The 21,619-nt window shown below is 35.0% G+C and overlaps 1 protein-coding gene across 4 annotated transcripts; it reads right to left on the bottom strand.

Moving 5' to 3' along the window:
• Positions 1–237: 237 nt before the first annotated feature.
• On the bottom strand, positions 238–20,200 carry LOC145634934 (phospho-N-acetylmuramoyl-pentapeptide-transferase homolog). 4 transcript variants are annotated; one of them, XM_081686260.1, is made up of 9 exons: positions 19,783–20,200; positions 16,834–16,908; positions 16,473–16,699; positions 12,248–12,335; positions 11,888–12,130; positions 11,686–11,750; positions 10,840–11,033; positions 5,592–5,800; positions 238–884 (listed from the first exon to the last, which is right to left on the bottom strand). In XM_081686260.1, the coding sequence occupies exons 1-9, from the start codon at positions 19,903–19,905 to the stop codon at positions 639–641; spliced, it is 1,470 nt and encodes a 489-aa protein (XP_081542386.1). In that variant the 5' UTR covers positions 19,906–20,200; the 3' UTR covers positions 238–638. The 4 variants fall into 4 exon arrangements, with proteins under 4 accessions (XP_081542386.1, XP_081542384.1, XP_081542385.1 ...); XM_081686258.1 differs by having other exon boundaries at positions 11,888–12,335; XM_081686259.1 differs by having other exon boundaries at positions 238–821; positions 11,888–12,335; positions 19,783–20,198.
• Between the last annotated feature and the right edge of the window lie 1,419 nt (positions 20,201–21,619).

Below are 21,619 nucleotides of genomic sequence, written 5' to 3'. Positions count from 1 at the left end.
AGGCTCATAGCTATCTTTAGATGCTCTTATACTCGATGCACATAGTCCCTTTATCTTATAATACAAGTATCATTTGTTTTTTGTACATATTTTAACAAACATAAATTTAAAGATGTCTTCTCATGGTAGCTATCTTTAAATTATGCATAAATTCCATCAATCTCAAAATATAACTTACACATATTTTTACAAACATAAATTTTAAAAAAGAAAGGGAAGTTAGAAGCAGGAAAGAATGTGAAAATTATATGTTTCAAAAGGAAAATGTTGTCTATCCTTTACAACGTCAACTACTAGAAAATGAAATTTAAGGATTTATGTCATCATGCAACAATATCAAGTTACATTCCAAAAAGAATAAGTAGCCAGCCAAAAAATCCCAACACATCATAGTATCTCTTACAAATTTCTGAATTTCTTTCTAACTGATCTATGACAAACCCTACAAAATGCTGCCTAGATGTTAGCAAACCGCATCACAACATCTTGGGCATAGAATATGCTATAAGCCTATAAACATCATTCATGATGATGCTACTTCAGTAACCCAGATTGTTAATCAGGGGAGAGACCAAAGAATAAGAACAGTAAATGAAAAACTTTACAAAAAATAAGCTATAATGAGAAACTGGTTTAAGCTATGCTGAAACAAGACCCACATAACCTGCTAGAACTGCCAAGAAGGCTGATATGAAGTATGCACCAGTGACAATCGATGGTTCTTTCATTCCGCATAATTCAAGGTAGTGATGCAAAGGAGGAACTTGAAAAAAACTACGTGCTTTCCCCTGTAAGCCCTCAGTCGTCCTGAAAGGAAATATCTGAAACTCAATATCAGTCAGAGATCTTGCCAAAGCTCCTTGTATTGCCTGGCAATTAAGCTCCTATAGAATAAACAACACACACACACACACACAGATACACACACACATTAAAAGTTGATGCCTGACACCTAAATGTTTCATAATCATCACCATTTACAAAGCACTAAACATATAAGTTAAAGATGAGAGACTACGATGCCAATTGAGATGGAATAATTGAAGCAATTTCTTCAAGTATAAAGAACTTGCTTAAGCTTTGCGTTTATAAACCTATTGAACATGCACAACAATAATCCAATATGGATTTGGAGAGATTCAAATTGTTCGGATTAGTGAAAACAAAATCAAGAACGATGAACTAGATAATATGAACATATCAAGGTATGTAAATAAAGAGACAATACAATGTAGTATTGACAACGAACAACAAAAATACAAAGCTTTATGTAATTCATTTACAATGTGTTAGATTGTTAGCTACATTCACAAGTATGTGAGATGAAGTTTTATTTTCCATATCTAGGTTAAAGCTTAAGGAGTCATATAATATTCCCAAATCGAGAACATAATAAGCCCAAACACAAAACACAATCACAATACAACGTAAAACCACGGGGATCATCCGTAGGGGTAAACATATTCAAGGCATATTCACGAATTATAAAACTTGATTTTTACGTTTGGCAATATACAACTTTAATAATAAATATAACAGACTACTAATTTATAAAAATTGTTATTTTGATGGTCAACATTGATACTAATCTAACAAGATTTTGCATGATAACATATTCTTATCATATACATTAGTGTGGTAAAAGTTAGTTTTAGAATAGTTCAAAGTCTTTTATTATCTTAATTTACTTTTCTATTAGTTTTTTATAAAACTAAGGGAAGTGGAATCCTAAAAAAAAGAAAAGTTGCATACAAGAAGACTTCACAAAACTACATCTAATATCAAATAGGCTCATGGCAAATAGGCTCATGGCTGTGTGGTTTATAACTTTGTATGACTTGTACTTTGTTGCACTTCTCATATAAAGTCTACGAAACTTCATGTAACACAATTGCAACCCTCCTTGTTCCTTGGCCCTAATCTCATGTTAGACTTTTCGACTTGCTATATTTAACACATATACACAAAATATAAACTTTATTCATCTAGACTAATACTTCCTTCCTTTTCCTAAGTGTTGCTCACTTTCCGTTCTCATATGTTTTTCTAAGTTCTACTCACTTTTACTTTATTCCCATTATGACAACCTTTATTTATTTTTATTCATATAAAACCCCACTTTGTGGGGTCCAATTATATTTAATAAAACTCATATTCTTTATCTCTCCTCTAAAAACAGTAACCACATGCATGGTCCCCCATTTCTACTTTTTCTTGGTTTACGTAGCTACAATTGTAGTAAGACTTAGGAAAACGAAGGGAGCCGAAAGAAAGTTACCAAAATGCATCATCATCAAACATGAGACAATGAAAAACAAGCAGAAAATCAATGACATCTAATATGTGAATTTTTTTTTTTTACCAATAGATATTAGGAAATTTTGTCAAAAACCTCCTTTTAAAAGCATGTTTTTGTGAAAAACCTCCTTATAAATTTTTTTTTTTGTAAAATCATACCTTAATCAAATTTTTTTTTTTACAAAATCATACCTTTTGACGAAAAACGGGGTTTGATCCCGTTTTCAGGCGTTGACCACCCACGTGCATATCACGTGTGCAACGGAAACCACCCAGACCCACCACCACAGTCCACCACCATCTAGGGTTCCCTGTTCCCCCCGCCGGTGACGCTACCCCAGCCCCAACCCCACCATCAGTGACCGTCACCCAGAACCCCAAAACCCGTCGACAACCCTCCCTCTCCTTCCTCTTCCCACCGCAACCAGAACCCTCCTAACCCGGTGGCTATCTCCGCGCAACCACATCACCGTCAAGCCTTCACTATTTCTCACCATCTGCTCCACCGCACCACCTATCTCCGCGCAATCACAACAACATCAATCCCCAGTAGCCTCCATCTCCACCGCTGCAACACCGCGCCAATTGCAACCCCAATTCGACCCCTCAATTAAGCCCCAAAATCAGAGATTCGACCCCTCAATTAAGTCCCAAAATATTGTCCTCCTCCAAAAATTATATTCTTGTTGTTATCCGAGGAAGCGTCGCCGGCGGTCAGAGCCTAGGGTATTGTCGTCGAAAAGGGAGTGGTTGGGCAGGTTAGGGTAGGCGAGTTGCGAGGGTCTGATGTGGCTCGAATTGGTGGCGATTGGAGGTGGTGCGTGCGGTATTCGATTCCGCTGTTGTTGTTGGTGTCGATTGGTGGGGTTGTTGTTGTTTGCGTGGGTGTTGTGGGGGTGGGTGGGGTGGTTGGTCTTTGGTGGTGGGTTAATTTTGGGAAAACTTTGGGATTGGGTGGTTTTCCGTTGAACTTGTGGGTGGTTAACGCCTGAAAACGGGGTCAAACCCCGTTTTCCGTCAAAAGGTATGATTTTGTAAAAAAAAAATTGATTAAGGTATGATTTCGCAAAATAAAAAAAATTATAAGGAGGTTTTTAACAAAAGAATGCTTTTAAAAGGAGGTTTTTGACAAAATTTCCTAGATATTACTTCATTCCTAAGATTGCAACGTTTGCACTTTTAAACTATTCACACACTTTTCTTTAATCACATATTCTGAGTCATGCGTAAGGAAAAATATGGTCATGTGGAGCCTTGATAGATTCGTATACATATATAGTTGCACAATATCAACTTTTGGTATTGTAACCATTGTTAAAATAAAGGTAAGGTTTAAATTTTGCTTTGTGAAGTGTAATCCCTTCCATATGAAATTATCCAAGCAATGATGGATTTTACAAGAAATATCACTCATCCTCCAATGTGTAGCCATAAGAATTTTGTAAGAACCTTACCCATAACCTATTATTTTAGTAAATATCATTTTGAAGAATTTAACAAACTAGAAAGGAGGTCAAATTTAGGTAATCCATGAAGATGTTCTAATAATATAAGGAATTTCTTTTTTCAAATTCTTTGCTTTGCCAAAAGTTAAGGTGGTAATGACCTATTTATAATCTATAAAAATGTAAACAAAAAACATATTCCTAATAACTATATACTTTATTTTTATTTTATTTTTTAGTGCATCACGGTAGAAAAGTTTTAGGAGGGTGAGTTGAATAGAATAAACAGAAATTTGTTGGGAATTAGAAATTACAAGAAAGACAATGGGTTAATAATATTCCGAGGAGTGAGGAAATAAGTCAGGACCATGATAGGAGAAAAATGAAAAAAAAAAAAATTAATACTCCCTCCGTCCCTTAATAACAGTCCCTTTCGGTGAAATTTAACATGAATTAAGAAACTTAAATATGAAGAAATAAAAGTACATTAAATTTACACGGGATATGCAAAAAATTAGAGAGAGAAAGTATAAAAGTAATACGGAAATGCAAAGTTTATATGGGGAAGCTAAATTTGTACAAATATAATGCAAATTGAAGGGAGTTTTGGTAAATAAAAAAATAATATTAATGGTTGCTGGAAAAAACAAATGGGGTGAACATTTTAAAACTAAAATTTGGCCAAAAGAAACTATCATTAAGGGGCGGAGTGAGTCCAAGGAAGTGATGCACTTAATTTTTTTTATCTTTTTTTCCATGAGTATTATTTTAACCATTCGCAAAATTTATACGAAACACTCCAACTATTTCAAATCAATAGTCAAGCAAAACCTATTTGATCGAGAGCTAATTTAAAATTGACATGCAATTACATTTTCCACAATAACCTTATAAGGAGATAAACAAAACAACACATCCAAAGGGGGCATTAAATGAAATAATGAAACATAGCCTACATACGACTTAAGGAATATTTTTGCCTTCAGTCACCATATTAATCTGAATCCTTTGCCTATTTAAAATCTCACTCTACATTTAGTTATTTAGTTATTCGCCATCCAAATGAAAAAAATTATGTTCACATCTTTCCTGGAAAAATCACCATGAGATTTTTTTCTTGTTCCAAGACTTACAAGTACATACACATTTTCTATATTTTTTTGGTCCAACAGATGGCTATAAACCATAATAAAGAAAGAGAGTGACTTTGACCCTTTTCCAAATCAGTTTCCAATTCTGCTTCAATCATCGCTGGTACAGTGCAACAAAACTTTTGTCCTCTTGTTGAGAGAGAGAGAGGGGGGGGGGGGGTGTGGAGGGTGGCGAGATACATTAAAATCATGCATTAAGAGCATCAATATCCGGCAACAGAATAATGGCTCAAGGATGTTCAAATGACAATTGACCAACGAATCTTAGTACTCACCAACCATTGAAAACAACCACTTTCTACCCTATCCATGGTTTGCTATAATCATTTGATAACATAAATAAACACCGTATACTGAGTTTGTGTGATAATGATAGGCCATAAACACATGAATAATCAAGTACAACATTCAGATCCAACAGACATTTAATCGGAAGAATGAAAAACAAAGAAAAAGAAAAAGAAAGGGGAAGGAAGTGCCTGAAGAGCCTCAGTATGATATGATTATAGGTGCATATTTTAAATATTTTTTCAGCTTACATTATTATGTCAGAAGCACAGACATAAATGATAAAAGTCTTCGCCAAAGAATAAGAAGATTAAGAACAATATAATATTTAAAAATTGGATGTTATGAAACAGCATATTATAAGTAAAAACTCTAAACATCAAAGGCAAGTAAATTAACCAACATATACCTGTATTACCACAGCAATCACTTCAATGACTAAAATTCCTGAAGCAATGAAAAGGGGTATGAACATGCCACTACATGAAGCCATGGCAGCTAGGGCTCCACCTATCGCCAAGGATCCAGTATTACCCATTGTTACAGATGCTCTGTAGCGATTGTGCAAAAGAAAACCAACACAAGCACCTGCCATTGATGTTCCAAAAACGGAAACATCTAGTTTCAAGAGAAAAGTTCATGAGAAGCAGAATTGAATGGGTTATATTTTTAAATTCTAACGTAATTATATGTACATCAAAAAGTTTAATTTCCACAAAGGACAAGCTGACAGCAATGAGTTAATCATAAATGACAAGCTCATATAAGTTTATACAATATACACATGCGTCAAGCAATACTGCACTGGGAAAACCGTTACAAGGCTCTTAAGTAGGTGTAGAAATGGTAGTATTTGTATCCAAGTCACAACCAGTGAAACTCAAGTACTCTTTTTGTCTCAGAAGTAACAAACAATATACACATTACCATTTAATTTCATGAAAAGGAACTGACGTAAACAGCAAACAAAGCGATAAGGATATAACTTGCTCGCCACTAAGGCGATTTTGCTCAATACTTGGCAAACGTAAGGATATACTAAGTTCTATCAAATCCATAGCATTAACCACAATTAACTCCTCTTAGTAGATGTCTGTATTAAGTAATGGAGTACAAAAGGTTATAGGATGATTGTTTATGAAAGTCATAAAAGCATGTATAAAAGAGAATATAGAGTGAAATTTTATGGCCTATAAAAACTATAAAATAAAAATTAACCCTGTTGTTTAAGTTGAAAAGATTTGAATAGATTGAATTCTAGTAGACAAAATCCTCAAGTACCAAACAAATTGAAGCACATAATTGTTTTTAATGGGCCTAATCACCAAAGGAAATTGCTAGGTTTATTAGTGGATTGAACTTTAGCAATGTCAAAATGACTATATGGAGCATCAGATTAACCTTCAAAATTGACCTAGGTTAAGCAACTTTGGCTAAATTGTAGAAAATAGGCAAACTTGAGTTAATATTGGTTTTTCATCTAATGAAAAAAAATAACCCAAGAACAGAGAGAGTGGCAAAAGGATGCAGCCCAATTTACATCCAATGCAATAAGGCACAAACATTAAAAAGACTCATGAAGGCTATTATATTATCTTGTGTATTTAGAATATAACATAACAACTTTAACTTAGTAATCTTATAGTTTTATTAATGGCCATAACTTATAATGATCTTACAAAAAAATTGGGAGCCTTCTGACATCTTTTATCACAAATTATAATGAATAAGAAAAAAAAAAAGAAATTTAACAAGAATAATCCAACCTTCCCATCATTCTCTCAAAATAATCCAACCTTTGCTACCTTGGAGATCAGGTAATTTTTTTTTTTTTCCTTTTTTTTTTTATCTTATTCTATCCTCCTCCGATGAATTTTAAAGGGAGGAATGTTAGACATGTAGAAATGTATAGCAAGGGGTATTCATGTAATTATATATATGTACAAACGAATGCATATTTTGGTATCATTGGATGATCAAATGGTACCACTGAACATACAGTGATACTATATATGCACATAATCGTATTATTTATGCATTCAATTGTACTAAATTTATGCATAAATAGTACCACTGATGATTCAATGGTACTATATGAACTTTTAGTGGAACAATCAGCATATGATCCCCCATCACGTGATACAATCCGACCAAAAAATAGGTGGGGTCTACCTACAGACCTCTCTCTTCCTATCTCTCTCCTCTTTTCTCTCTCTACCATGTGTTTTTAAAATATTTTAATCAATGTTTGTATTTAGAAATACATAACATTCCTCCATTTTCACTTTCTCATCCTCCTCCTATCTCCTTACTCTAACTCCCCCTTTCTCTCTTTCTCCTTCCTCTTTTCAATGCCTTCCATCTTCAAACATAACCACCCATCTTCTTCTTCCCTCGACCCCATAATCACAATCAACCCCCTCTGACCACCATAAGAAACTACAACCCACCCCTATCGCCACCCAATTTGGCCTTAAACCACCTCAAAACCCTAACTTATTGCAATACTAATGATAATAATGAAATAATGAAATCCAAACCCTTATAATTTGAAAAACTGCATATGAATTGAAAATGAAAATTACTCAATTGATTTTAAATTAATTTTAGAATTATTTATTGATTTTTTTTTTTTTTATTGATATGATTAATGTTGGGTTAAGATATTGGATTTTTTTCTTATTTGAACAAAGTGTGTGATTGTTTGCTGGTGTAGTTTAATTGTTGCTTCTATTAATTGTGAAGTTGATGTTAGAGATTTGATGTTGGTTCGTGATGCAAAGAAATAGTGGTTGTGGGTTGGTGGTGCAAGGAAGCGCGCATGCTAGTAGTGGCGATGCTCCATGCTCATGGTAATGATCGATGTAGGATTTGCCGATTTGGTGTGTGCTGGTTGCTTTGGTGTTGGGTAGGGATGGGTCATGGTCATGGTTGGGGGTGGGGGGTGGCCGAGTGAGGATGGTTTTTTTTCCTCTGTGGGTGGTGGAAGTAGGGCGTGGTGGATGGTGTTAATGGTGACCATGGAAGTGGCGGTGGTGGATAGAGTTAACGGTGGCCATGAAAGGGGAGAGAGATGGGAGTAGGAAGGAGATGAGGGAGAAAGAAGAAAGCATATTTTTTTTTTTTTTTGGTTAATAGAGTTAAAAGATTAAAATAAAAAATTTCGCCAATAATTAAGTGACATGTGGATTGGCACCGGTTGTATGGGTAGGGTGACCTGCTAGGGTTGTTATGAGAAAATGGGTAGTAAAGGTTGGATTATTCAAAGGTGAGATTGTTTTGGAAGAATGGAGCAAAGGTTGACTTATTCTCGTTAAACTTTCCTAAAAAAAATCCAAGGAAAAAGAGCCAAAGGGTGCCTAATGTACATAAGGCTCTAATTTAGCCTACGACCCAAAATGCACCTTGCACTTTTTCAACGGGAGGAGGCTAAGTGTTGGATTAAAGTGAAAAAAAAACTTCAGATAGTTAATAGAAATGAACAGGGAAGCAAAAAGGGAAATTCCAAATTATCTGATAGAGTCCTTAAGATAATGACCAATGAAAAGAATTAAGTGCTGCTAATGTATTTCATCTTTCGCATATTAGTTTTTACACTTACCTTTATTATTTGTCTCAAATTAGTTTTTATAATACTAATTTTGGAAAGACTTATTATTGTTTTAATATATATGTTTTTCCACTACGTAAAGTTAGAATCTTACATTCTCTCACACCCAATCAAAAAGATACTCCACTCTCCCATCACTGAGTATTCAATAAAAGTATATCCCACTACCTCCTTTAGTTGTCAATAAAAGAACAATAAATAATCATAAAACTAATGACCTGAAGGCTAAAAGAATGTGTGATGATAAGGGTACAAGCTGATCTAGGATGGAGGGACCAACTATTGACACCCAAAAGATACATGTACATAGTACAAAAGCCTCACACTAAGAAAACCACATGGAAAGAAAAGAAAGATATATAGGATCAAGCAGACCCAAAGGCATATACATCACTCCTTGAACCAAGGGGTTAAGGATCCAACGGAGGAAGATGCTTAAGTACTAGAAATTATGCAATTAAAAATAGTTGTCGCAAACAAGCATTAAAAGATGAACAACCCGACACCCTTTTCTTTAAAATTGCACTGCCTCATTGTTAAGATAGTAGCTTTACCTGCTACACAAACTTTGACTAATCTAATAAACACTACACAAGCATGAGGTGATATGAATTAGTCTCTCTTATGTCAGGATCAACTAAAACTACAGAACTAAACTGCTTACTCAACCAATTAACCAATTTGGGGTGAATAAGAATCACACCTACTCTCATGAAAATGCATCTCATAACCCCAAGTTTTTACGAAAACTCAAATTCTCAATAATCTCAACTCTTCAAAATACATAATTACAATCTATGGCATTTTATACAAGCAATATAAATTTTAAAGTAATTTAACAAAGATCTAATTGACACAGCTATGTTACTCAGACTTGGGTACCCATGTTTGATATGAGTACGTTTCCAAGTATCTGACTCGGCTATTTTGTGAAAAAATTCTCAGATTTTGAAGTAAAATGAAATGTCCAAGTGGCATACCCATGTTCAAGTTTAACAATAGTACTTGAGGTAAAATGAAGATTCTGAGTAGCATTACATTAGACACAGTTTCACCGGCATAATTTTTTTTAAGCAATTAGTAGGTAGTGGACTTGTGGGAACCATTACTTCGATTGGTGAAAGGGGGGTTAAATTTCTTAATCATTATCATTGTTGGAAAAAATTGGGACCCATTCCATGAGAAAGATAATATAAAATTGATGAGAATATTCCTTTTTAGGAAAAAAAAATAAGTGTATCTAGTAAATAGGGATGACCCGATAAGGAAAGCGTGTTACCTAACTGGACTAGAATTAAGCATGGGAGTATCTTTTTTTCTACTCACAAAAAATCCAATCCTTATAAAGGGACTAATAAAGCAGTGTAGGACTCCTCATAAAACATTAAAAAGATATGACTTATCATAAATATACTAAAATTAAGCTTTAGCTTCCTTGCATGCCAAGTTTCCTATACTATTTAACTACCCTTATAGTAAAATAGTCATAAAACTAATATAACCAACCCAAAATAACATATAATGAATTTGAGATTTGACCAAAGCTACTCAAATCCACATCACGAGACTTATGAGCTGACAAGGGCAGGATGCCAACGCGGTAGGGATGTTCTAATGAGGCTATTCAGCTAAACAAACCATGAAATGAAGCCTAGGCATATGCAGAAAACATCAAAAATCCCTGGAAATCTCGAGATTAAACAAGTCAAATACACTCTTAGACTTGTAAATATGATTTTAAAAACAGGAAGGGTTTAGTTAAGGAAACATTATTTAACTTGGCAAAAGGGAGGGAGGGAGGGAGACTAATAAACTTGTCTCCGCAATCTAGCAAAGGATTAATAAAGATTGACCTGATTCTCTGTGGTACTTAAATTAATATTAAAGAGAAAAAAAAAAAGACTAGAGGCTAACATATGAGCAATAATTATTAATTGGAAAAAAAAGAGGAATGCATATTTGTTGGCATGATATAAATCTGTTCTTATTATTTACTCCGTAATTGATATAATAAGGCTCTGCTACAACATAAAATATGACTACTCACCAGAACAAATTGGAAGCACTGCTACAGACATTGCAACAAATGCCAATGCTGCAATACCTCCAGCAAATCCATCTAGTTCATCAATAATTTTATGACCACGGGTCATCAAAATAAATGTAAATACAGTCAGCAAGAGATAATATCCTCCCAGATTCAAAAGGCCAACAGGTGCAGGTAATGGGACCAGCATTTTCCTGCATCTCAGTGCAACAAACAGAAAAATAAATCAGTAGAATATGATAAAATAAAAGCATGATTTGCAAGAAAAGGCTTGTGACTAACATCTAATCACCAATGAGAACAAAAACGTCATATATGCTCACAAGCACGCCCCATTGCAAGAGAACTGTAATATTGACTCAGTAGCAAGAACGATCCTAATCGTTGTACAAAACTCGATATTCAAATTTTCTCAATAAAATCTCAATAATCATCAAAACAGCAACTTCAACAATAGCATACACATATACATTGTTTAAAGTTCTGACAATATTTCCAAATCATAAATTTATCAATTGTTCAATTCTTATAGGATGTGCTATCTTCCAAATAACTCATGCTTACTAGATCCTAGTTATACCAAATAGTGAATACCTACAAAATCCAAATTTTGTAAATGTCTTTAATTAAAAAAAACCATTATGTCGCTTATATCTTGTGTAACTGATTCACCTCAAGAATCATGCCATGAAACTTATGTAGAGTGGACAAACGGAGGGACGAAAAAAACCTTGCTCGGATCCATAAATGATCCAAAGAACTGCTTAGTCTCGAAACTTTTACAATCAGAAAATATTTAAATTGCCATCAGCTAAAAATTCATTAGACTAGAATGAGAAAGTATACATGCTGTAAGGTGATGATATATTTTGGGTGTACAGCCAAAATGAAAACCATGCTGCAACAGCCACCTGTGGAAGAAAATCATGTGAGCAACAGCAAACTCCAAAATGCAGAACAGCCAAACAAAAAGAGGACATTTATGATACTCCAATGAAAAACCAATTTTTTTTTTTTTAAAAAAAAAAGAAACATCTAAAGTATTCACCTCCAATAAAAGCTTTGTCCCTCTAGATAGTCCAAAATTACAAGGCTTTATAAGGCCTACTGTATCATCAAAAAGACCAATCACAGCATATGCCAGAGTCACTAATAAAATGCCGGTAAATTCAGTTGAAGAACCACCCATAAATTTCGCAACGGCAACCCCAATGGGTATGAAAAACACTCCACCAATGGTCGGCGTTCCCTTTTTAGAGTTATACTTGTAAGGCCATTTTCTTCGAAATTTCTGACGAATATTAAATATTTTAAGTATTGGAACAGAGACATAGCCTGCAAATGCTACTAAAGATGCAGAGGCTAAAAAAGGTGACAAAAAGTAAAAGGAATTTAAGGGTTGTCTAACAATGCGCCAAGCACGCCAGTCTACAAATGCCAGGCATATTGTCAAGAAGCTGATCAGTCCAAAATTGCTAACAAAGCCATATATAATCCTGCATCCAAAAGAAAGATCTATCAACATAAATGAGAAGCTTCAGGTCACAACCATTAAAAATAAATATATGATTTTAATTGTTTTCCTTAAGTCCTAGGGACATCCAAGCGCATTTAAAATAAAAAAACCCTGATAATCACTCAATCATTGACACTTGACAGTGCATTATAAACTGTCACTTCTTTGATCTCTCAACTTGTTAGCAGCCAACAGCTCCTTAAATGATGCTGTCCCCTAGCCAAATAGATACGGAATCCAATCTAAGTATGTCTACAAGATCCAAACAGAACATAACTTAGCTCATAGTAAAGCATTTTGATTCTATTTATTTATTTATTTATTTATTTTTTCACAATCCTATTTCACAGAGTTTGATAAGAAAAACTTGTACTTAATGAGGCCATTGCATTTCTGTCATTCTATTCATATGGGTACAGTTGAGACTTTGGATTAAAAATGCTTTGGTGACATCTTGTCCTATCTCTGCAGGGAAACTCACAAAACATCCTAAAAAACAGAAAGCTATTGTGGTAAGAGAAACTGAATTTTATTCTTCAGTTGTGTGGCAACACCAAGTTATTCCTTAAGATGTATAGATAAGTTCATGAGGTTTATAAGGAAATAGAAGAATGAAATTCGGAATCATCTTTTACAAAAATTGAGATGGCAACAAATATATTGAATAAGTTGACCCGATTAATGGATGGGCCGTGACAAATTTTAGCAGCATAATCAATTATTATAATCTTCTGCCAAGAATAATGTCATGAACCCGGCCTAAGGGAAGATGCATTATAGGAAGCTCATAATATGTTTGTTAGGATTAGCTGAAGAGAAAGCATGCACTGAATTTTGCTCTATAAACAAGTAAAAATTATAAAGGAATATGCGCCTGAAAATGTTATTACTATCCAATTATGATCCTTTCCTTCCATTCCCTTGCAAAGGATTCATAATTACTCTATCAACTAGTTGATGAAAGGAATATGCGCCTGAATCACCTTCTTTGATTTCCATTTGCCATAATTTTCTACCCCTTGTACCCCCATACCCCTACCCATGCAACCTAGGGGTGAAAGTAGTTTGGACAAAAACCGAAAACCGATCCAAACCGAACCAAATTAGAAATTTGGTATCCTCTCGTATTTTAACCATTTGCAAGAGTCCATTGTAGAAGCACCTCTCTTCCTTTTAAGTTTTAACTTTCTCTTTTCTCTTTTTATGCTTTGCCTCCTTTTACTTGAGAGTTATGGGTTAATCTCTTAGAAAACCCTTATAAGAGCATTACTCGTCCTCTAGAGCGATCTAGAGGTTTAAATGGCTCGTCAATTGTTGCTAAAATTAACCGTGATTCCTACGAAAGTGAGTTAGTGTACATTCTCTTATTCTCTAGTTTTTCTCGTTTCTTGCTTGCTTAAATAATTTCATCATCTTCCTTTAAGTTTGATTTTGTTTTGCTCGAGGCAAGCAAAAGTCCAGCTTTGGGGGAATTTGATGAGTGTCATTTATGGCACTCTTAGGCTAGGTTTTCTTTGTAGTTTTATGCTCATTTTTAGTTTTTTATGTCGTGTTTTTACATAATAATGCTTGTTTTGCGTGTTTGTGTGTAAGTTTAGAGAAATGCGTGCTTTTGATTGTTTTCTTACTATTTTAATCATTTCTCGGTTATTTTTCTCGCTTCTTCGTTTCTTTGACTTGTTTTGTAGGTGTGTTGAGTTTCCCGGGGTTTAATTATCGAGGAGGAAGCTCGAGCGCATTCAAGGAAGTTGATGGAGCTAAGTTCAGGAATCCAAGCATGCAATTCAACCTAGCTCCACAAGCACAAGCACCATGGAAGCAATGTTTTGATCCGGAGTGTACAAGTGCTTGGAGAATTAAAGGCAGCCCTTCTCGCGGGCATCGTCTCGAGTGCACCGATGATAGGGATGCTCAGGAGCGCAGAGATCGTTCGAGCAAGCAAAGGAGGCCAGCCACGAGCACCACAGCAAGGGTGCGTGCGCACAGAGGCTTCCGTTTCCCTTCGCTCGATTTGCTATTTATAGCTTTTGACTTTTCTTTTTTTAGGGACACGACTATTTGTACTTGACTCTTATTTTCCAGAAATAGAAGAGAGAGAAAGTAGAAGCTTAGGATTACTTGATTGTACTTCAATTTGATCTATGATTTCAACTTGATCTTGGATTTCTTCTTCATTTGTGAGATTTCTTTCCTTTGAATTTACTTTTATTGCAATTTCCTTTAATTCTAGAATGTTTGATTTGAATTTTAATCTTTGTTTGAGAAATTGTTGAATGATTTAATTTCTTCTTGATTAAGCTTGAAATGAATATGTTTGTGATTCAATTTGTTTTGTTTTTCAATTTAACCCTGATTACTGAGTAGAATAGTTGCTAGGGAGAAGGGGAAGCATGCTTGATTGATGATTTTTGTTAGTTGATGATCCTTGATAGATTGAACTGTTGCAATTAAATTGGTTGACATAGTTGTGCATGTGATTAATTAGACTAGGAGTGATCAACCTATAAGATTAATCTAGATTGCATTGCAAATATCAATTACATGAACCCTTGATTTGAGAATTGCTTAATTGATTGAATTTGATTGTGATTTTCCTTGTAAGCCATTCATAGTGAACCTTGGCTTATAGGAGATAGCTTTTGGATAACATTGGTTGCAACTATTGTTTGTCCTTTATAATGTTTGAACTGATGGATGGATCCATCAATTAGCATAATCATTGAGCTTGTATGTGGAACCTATATCCCTAGTTTTTAGCATATTGAATTTCTCGATTTATCTAGCTTTTTTATACCTTAGTTACCAACTATATCTTTCTACAATCTTCGAAGTAGCTTGACATAGGCTATAGCTTGTACCAACCCAATCCTTTGGGTTTGACCCTTGACTTACCATATACTCGTATTAGGTTTGTCGAGTGTTTATAAATTTTGTTTGATTCTAGGGAAGGGTAGAAAACGGCCTACATTTTCCCTACGTCATGTAGTCAATTTCTGAACTAGCCATTTTTCAGACAGTGAGAGAAGATAATCCTCATGGCTTCATCTATTGTACAAATATAGCAACAAATCCAAAAAATTTCACCATTTATACATCTGAATACCTTTCAAATAACTCAGAATAATCCTAACTTTGGAGTACAATGTTCATGTACAGATAGTAATTACAAGTGATCTTAGCTCTGTCCCATTGGTTAATGTTTTAGAAAATTGACTAAAGATTATCATTATATATATACAATACATAATCCTACATTCCTATGAGACATCGTTAGATTCGTCTCATTTTGTAGTGTAAAAATATCAACTTTTTATAACTTTTGCTAATATGTAATTAAACATATTAATGGCCAAAGGTGCATCTAGAAGATCATGCAAAAATAGACACTAGAATATGGGACGGAGGGAATGCATTTTTTTGGACATTTACTAGAAGTACAATCAGGTTTTAATAGCACATAAAACTATAGTAAGAAATAAGGAATACATCCCCTAAAAGTTAGATCTATTTTGAATTAATCCAAAGGTGGGATTAAGATGAATGAAAAGTTAGATTTTCAATGTGAACCATGTCTATTTATAAATCGCTAATCTCTGGCTAACGAGATCTCCTACATGGTACTCCATGACAACAGTATCAATATGTCAAACACTCACATACTCAACCACTGTCAATCCCAACTGCGGCAACCCAAAAAAGGGAGTAAAAATATAGAAATGGTCCCTTCCTTATTTGCTCCAACAATTGCCTTTCAATTCCTTTGAAGTCACTTACAAAAAAAAATGCATTAATCTGTGTCCTCCTTACCAAGCCTTTGGATTTCTATCATGCCCTGAAGGCCTCATCATTTGTAATTCTATTTTCCTACAAGCTAAATTTACATATTTAAATCCAAAATTCCAAAACATTAAATGAAAAGGAAGCCCAAGAACAAAAAGACATAGATACCCCCTAGAGCCTAGGTTATATACAAAAATCATAAACTGAACCCGCCTTAACAGGCCCTCTCACTACATGGTGGTGGTGGTGGTTTTGTTATTACTTGGCCCAATCCTTCTCCTCCTGATAGAAGGGTATATTATTGGTGATTGATATAGAATGATACTAGGCTCTGTACCTGTCTTTTTTATGCATTCTCCCAAGCAAGGCAAGTCTAGAAGCTGTGGCAGTTAAAGCATCTTCTGCAGTAACAAACTGCCTTTTAACTCGTGGCATATCAACATCGTTCATGGGTGTCACCAGAATCTCCCCATCACTATCTTCTCCATCACTTGAGAAAATCATGTAGTCACTAGTGCCCTCATTGTTTCCCCAGTCATCAAATGAGGATATACCTACAGAATCCTAGAAAATAATAAATGCAATTTATCAATGAAACACAAACTTTCAAAGGTGTCCTCTGCTATTGACCCTATAGTCATCAAGCCATACTAGCACCATTCAGAAGGACTTTGAAACGAAAGAGTGACACTAAATACCTCATCCATGGACCTAAGCTGAACCACATCATGCTTCAAATTGTATCCTTGCTTCCAAATACTAGTATCCCGTAACTGTTGATTAACAAAAGAAACTAGTATAATATACATGATCCTCACTTGGATAAAACACATGACAAGGCGATAATTTTGGATCTTAAGAATTTTTAATTTGAGGGCCATAAAATACATTACCAGAAGTACCGTGCAGGCGTGCATACACATCATGCACAGAATTATTTATGCATGATTTCTAAGATATGTTTTTGACCATTACTTTCTTTTATCCTTAATTTTTACAAATTATTAAATTTTTAAGAAATTTGATTGTACGCACCAATAAAAAAATCTACAAAATCCCATTTGAATCTTTTATCATACATATGTCGTATGACATAACTATCAGAAATTCCAGTCAAGGAAAATTTACTGTTAAACTTATAATAAAAAGGAAGAATATCACAAGTTGACTATTTATGATATTATAAAATTAGTAATTAGTGAAGTAACAATATTTTGATTAAAAAAAATAGAGCAGAAATTAAATTGTAGAATTGATTGCTACATGTCGTTTAATTGTTAATCTCTGAAGTTGATGTCATGATGGGGTTTTTGGGGCAGCTTCTCAAAGCAATGATGAGAGGTTGAGAGAGGTAAAGAATTATGCGGATTAGTGATTACTGTTGTGTCAGTCTATCAGTGATTAGTCAAGTAGCAGGCTCATTTTGAATCCAAAGTTAAAATCAAAGCATAAGAGGTAAAAACCATAAACTAAACCTTCAACCATAAGGTTACACTTTTAATTACATTAGCCTTTTGGCATGCATAGGTTGTATAAAGTAAATCCGGGAAAATATATACTCCCTCCGTTTCTTATTTCTTGCAACAAAGGGGGTAGCACGGTTCCCAAGTCAAAACTTTTTAAGCATACTTAATAAAAAATAAGGGCATGTAAATGATGTAATTAAGGAGGAGAGAGGGTGAATAATTTATCCAACTAAAATAGCAATTAAGCAACCAAAGTCAAGCACCACCACTAATGAATGCACGCCACCCACAACCATCACCCAAACCACCGGTCTACCACCCAGACCCGTGCCACCAAACCCAGGAAACCATCAAAACCACCCCTGCGAAACCAACGACACCGCCAGATCTAGACCCACCGACACCACCAACACCAACTAAACCACCACCATAACCACCCAGATCACGCTCCCAAACCTAAGAAACCACCAAAACCCCTCATCTATCCCTACGAAACCACCAATACCACCGACACCACGACCAACAAATCCACCTAACGAAACCACCGACACCACCAAAACCACCAAACCCCCCCCCCCCAACGAAACCACCAAACCCACCAACGAAACCACCGAACCCACCCAGCACAAACCACCAACGACCCACAAAAAAGCAAAATACCACCAATCCCGACAAACCACCAAATCCCCTACGAACGGTGAACCACCAAACCCGACACCACTGATGACCCACCAAAGCCACTAACAATCAGAGTTGAAGAAAGTCTGACGAACTAGTGATTTGATTATGAGAGATGAGAGATGAAGAAGATGAAATGAGAGATGGAGGAGAGAGAAAGATAGTGGGTTTGATTATTTGGGTGTGATTTCATAGATAAGTAATTTAGATTAGGATTATAATGGGATGTAATTATGTGTAGCATTATGTGTTAACAATTTTTTAGTAAGGGTATATTAACAGCAAAAAGTTTCCAAATAAGGAAAATTATGAGTTTGTTGCAAGAAATGTGAATCACCCCAAAATGGCAAATGTTGCAAGAAATAAGAAACGGAGGGAGTATTATGAATTCTATTACTACGTGCAAAGTTAATTGTAGGGAAAGGAAAGGTGAACATTGAGATATATTCATAAAAGATACTCAGTTTTGAGTTATGGGAGATTTGAAAGAAACATCACTACAAATAAAGGGCCTGGTTTGACACTTGGGAACTTGGTGTTATTGGCCTGGTTTGAGTTTTTAACTAGGAAGATAGATTCATTCTCTTCCATGGTGTTAGAAAAGCAAGAACCAAAATCGTCTCTATACAATAGTCAATTGGTCACAACAAACAATCTTATCAAATCAATTCACATTCCACTATCGCTTATTTCCCCAAAAACTTCATCACTCTTCCAAAAACAAAACACTTGAATTATCCTAAATGGAGAGGCCAGAGACTACAGAAACATCAAAGTCTTAGTCTCAAAATGATTTGGAGTCGGCTAACATGAACCATCATACGCAATCTTCATAATGATGTGGAGAGGCCAGAGACTACAATAGCTTAAACATCTTCTCTTTCCTCACAATATCCTTTATGAATTTCTCTCCTCCTTCACTGACACTATGCTATTCCCAAAAGTTTAGCACCAAAGTTGTGAAGGCTGTATACATTAACATGTGCATTGCACGAGTTAAATACAAGTATTAGTTAAACTTAAAATCAAAGCCTCCAACAATCAACTGAACTTTTGATCAAATAACCTCTTTTACAACTTTAATTACCCCAAACAATTCGAATTCATCACACTTCTTGACTCGCCTTAAGTCGATACAATAACAAAATTTGGCATCGGAGCCACTAAGGTCATGACATAAATCAAATAATTGGTACATTGCACGAATTAAGACATCAAAACATAAATTAAACATCATACGGAGTAACAACCGATCAGGCGATCATCATTTTAAAACTTTTGCCTTTCCCGTTCATCGATCAGATAACTCATGGTATAAATCTCAGTAATACAAATAAATTAAACTAAAATATAATAAATTCTAAATGGATAGGAAAAAAAAAAAACCATGTCTCAGTATATTATAATTTGCAACGCATTAAAATTATAACGGATGAAATTGAAACAGCAGATTAACATGCAATTAAATAAAATGGAATTCAAATATTCAAAACATTAGTGTACCTGACGACAACGGCAATGATTCGTAGAAAACAAAAGAGAATTAGTAATTCGTGGATAACTGCGAGATCGAAAAAGCGTCAAATCACGAGGAAATCGAAGAACTGTAGAAGAATGTAATTGCATGATTACTATGATTGAAATTGCAAAAATAAGAATAGAATTGAATTTGAAAATATAAAAAATGAGCGGGGTTTGTAGTTTGTTCAGGTTAAGTGGTTAGTTGAAAGGAAAGAGGAAGAAGAAGAAGAAGAAGAAGAAGAATAGTAGGAAAATGGAGTCAAATAGAATGGAAAGGATTTTGGAAGGTGTAGTAGTTGGCCAGTAGCTTGTATTTTTGGCACACTTTCCAACGTGCTCATGCTCTGCCTACGACGGTTTTTGGAGGTGACAATCTCTCTTCGTTTTTTAAAGGGTTGTGAAACATCGCTCCTATTGTATAAGGGCACACTCGTATATTGTTTTGGAATTTTAAGGAAAATTTGCAAATTATTATCCAAAAATAGGTTCATTTTCTAAATAACCATCCATTAAAAATTTTATTTTAAATTACCACCCACTAAAATATTTAATTACGTAGATTACCACCTTTTTTTAATTTTCCGTTTGATTTCAGGTGTGTGGGCCCACAGTCGTTACTTCCCTCCTTATTTTTTTTCTTTTTTGTCAACTTCACTATTTCATGCTACTGAAGACTTCTCCTCTGTCAATTCTCTCATTCCATTCTCTCTGCAATTTCGCCCATCTCCATAAATTCTCACCCACTCTTCAGATTAGGATCCAAAATTGGAGATTAAACCCTAAATTAGTTTTAGTTCATATAAAACTTGCACTTTGTAATTGGGGTTTTGCGTGAAGGTTCTTTGCGAAAGTCGCCATCTTTAGGGCGTTTTACTGGGGACCACGTGCTGAGTTCATCACCTGACATTGCTTGCTGTCAATGACGACATCAGAGGTAAGCAATTTAGTTCCCTTCCTTTAATTTTGTAAGTTGTTGGTTGGTGATGGTAGAATTGCAATTTTGTTGAAATTTAAGGTTCATTTGTTTTGTACTTTTTGTTGAATTCTTTAATGGAGGTCAATTATTGTTTAAATGTTGGCTAATTGTTTAAGTATAGATGTGAATTAGGGAATTTGTTTATTGCTGCTATGTGTATTGGGTTTAGTAAAGAATTCATTTTTGGTTACTTGTCTTAATTTTGGTATTACATGCGCAGATTGCTGCTCATTTAGTTGATGTTAAGGTTAGGTTAGGGGGAGAGTTTGTGAACAAAAAAGTAAGGGGGAAGACTTTGTGTGGCTATGAGGGTGGCTGGGAATATTGGAGGTATAAGTGCAAAGTCAATGACATGTTAGTGGACTTGCTTAGGGAATCTTGTATTTGGGGGTTTGTGAAGCTAGATCTGCATGTGCCAAACTCATGGAACATTTGGTACAAACAAAAGGGGAAGACTTGGTCAAATGGCAAAAAAGAAATTCTGAGTGAAGATGATGTAAAGGGCTTTTTGGAGACAAAAACAAGGAATGGGTTTGTTGTACTTTACTGTACTACCCAAGAACCCAGCACTTTTCAACCCACCCAAAACAGAAAAACCAAAGCTGATAAGCCCACTGAACTCAGGAGAAGCCCTAGGTTTAAGGTCAATGTGGAAAATACAGATAAGGTTGGAGGGCAGACTGAAGAGGGAGGTGCATCTGAGAGTGTGAAAGGGAAGAAATCAACAAGGAAGAGATTGTTCTCTCAGAGTGTCAAAGGGAAGAAGAAGCAAGGGGAACAGGAAGGTAGTTCTGGGATAGATACATTCAAGGGAAAGGGAAAGTGTGCAGCAAAGGGTAGGAG

The sequence above is a fragment of the Chenopodium album genome, chromosome 6, assembly GCF_948465745.1.
Source record: "Chenopodium album chromosome 6, dcCheAlbu1.1, whole genome shotgun sequence".
Classification (NCBI taxonomy): domain Eukaryota; kingdom Viridiplantae; phylum Streptophyta; class Magnoliopsida; order Caryophyllales; family Amaranthaceae; genus Chenopodium; species Chenopodium album.
This window is presented reverse-complemented; position numbering and strand designations above follow the sequence as displayed.

Bases quoted from the DNA above. Each gene is read 5' to 3' on its own strand.
- LOC145634934 (XM_081686258.1), bottom strand. From the start codon at position 19,905: ATGCAATTACATTCTTCTACAGTTCTTCGATTTCCTCGTGATTTGACG. The intron at 12,336-16,472 runs GTACAGAGCCTA...TTTTGGATGCAG, and splicing joins AGAATGCATAAAAAAGACAG to GATTATATATGGCTTTGTTA. The intron at 11,034-11,685 runs GTATACTTTCTC...ACTGAGATGCAG, and splicing joins ATATCATCACCTTACAGCAT to GAAAATGCTGGTCCCATTAC.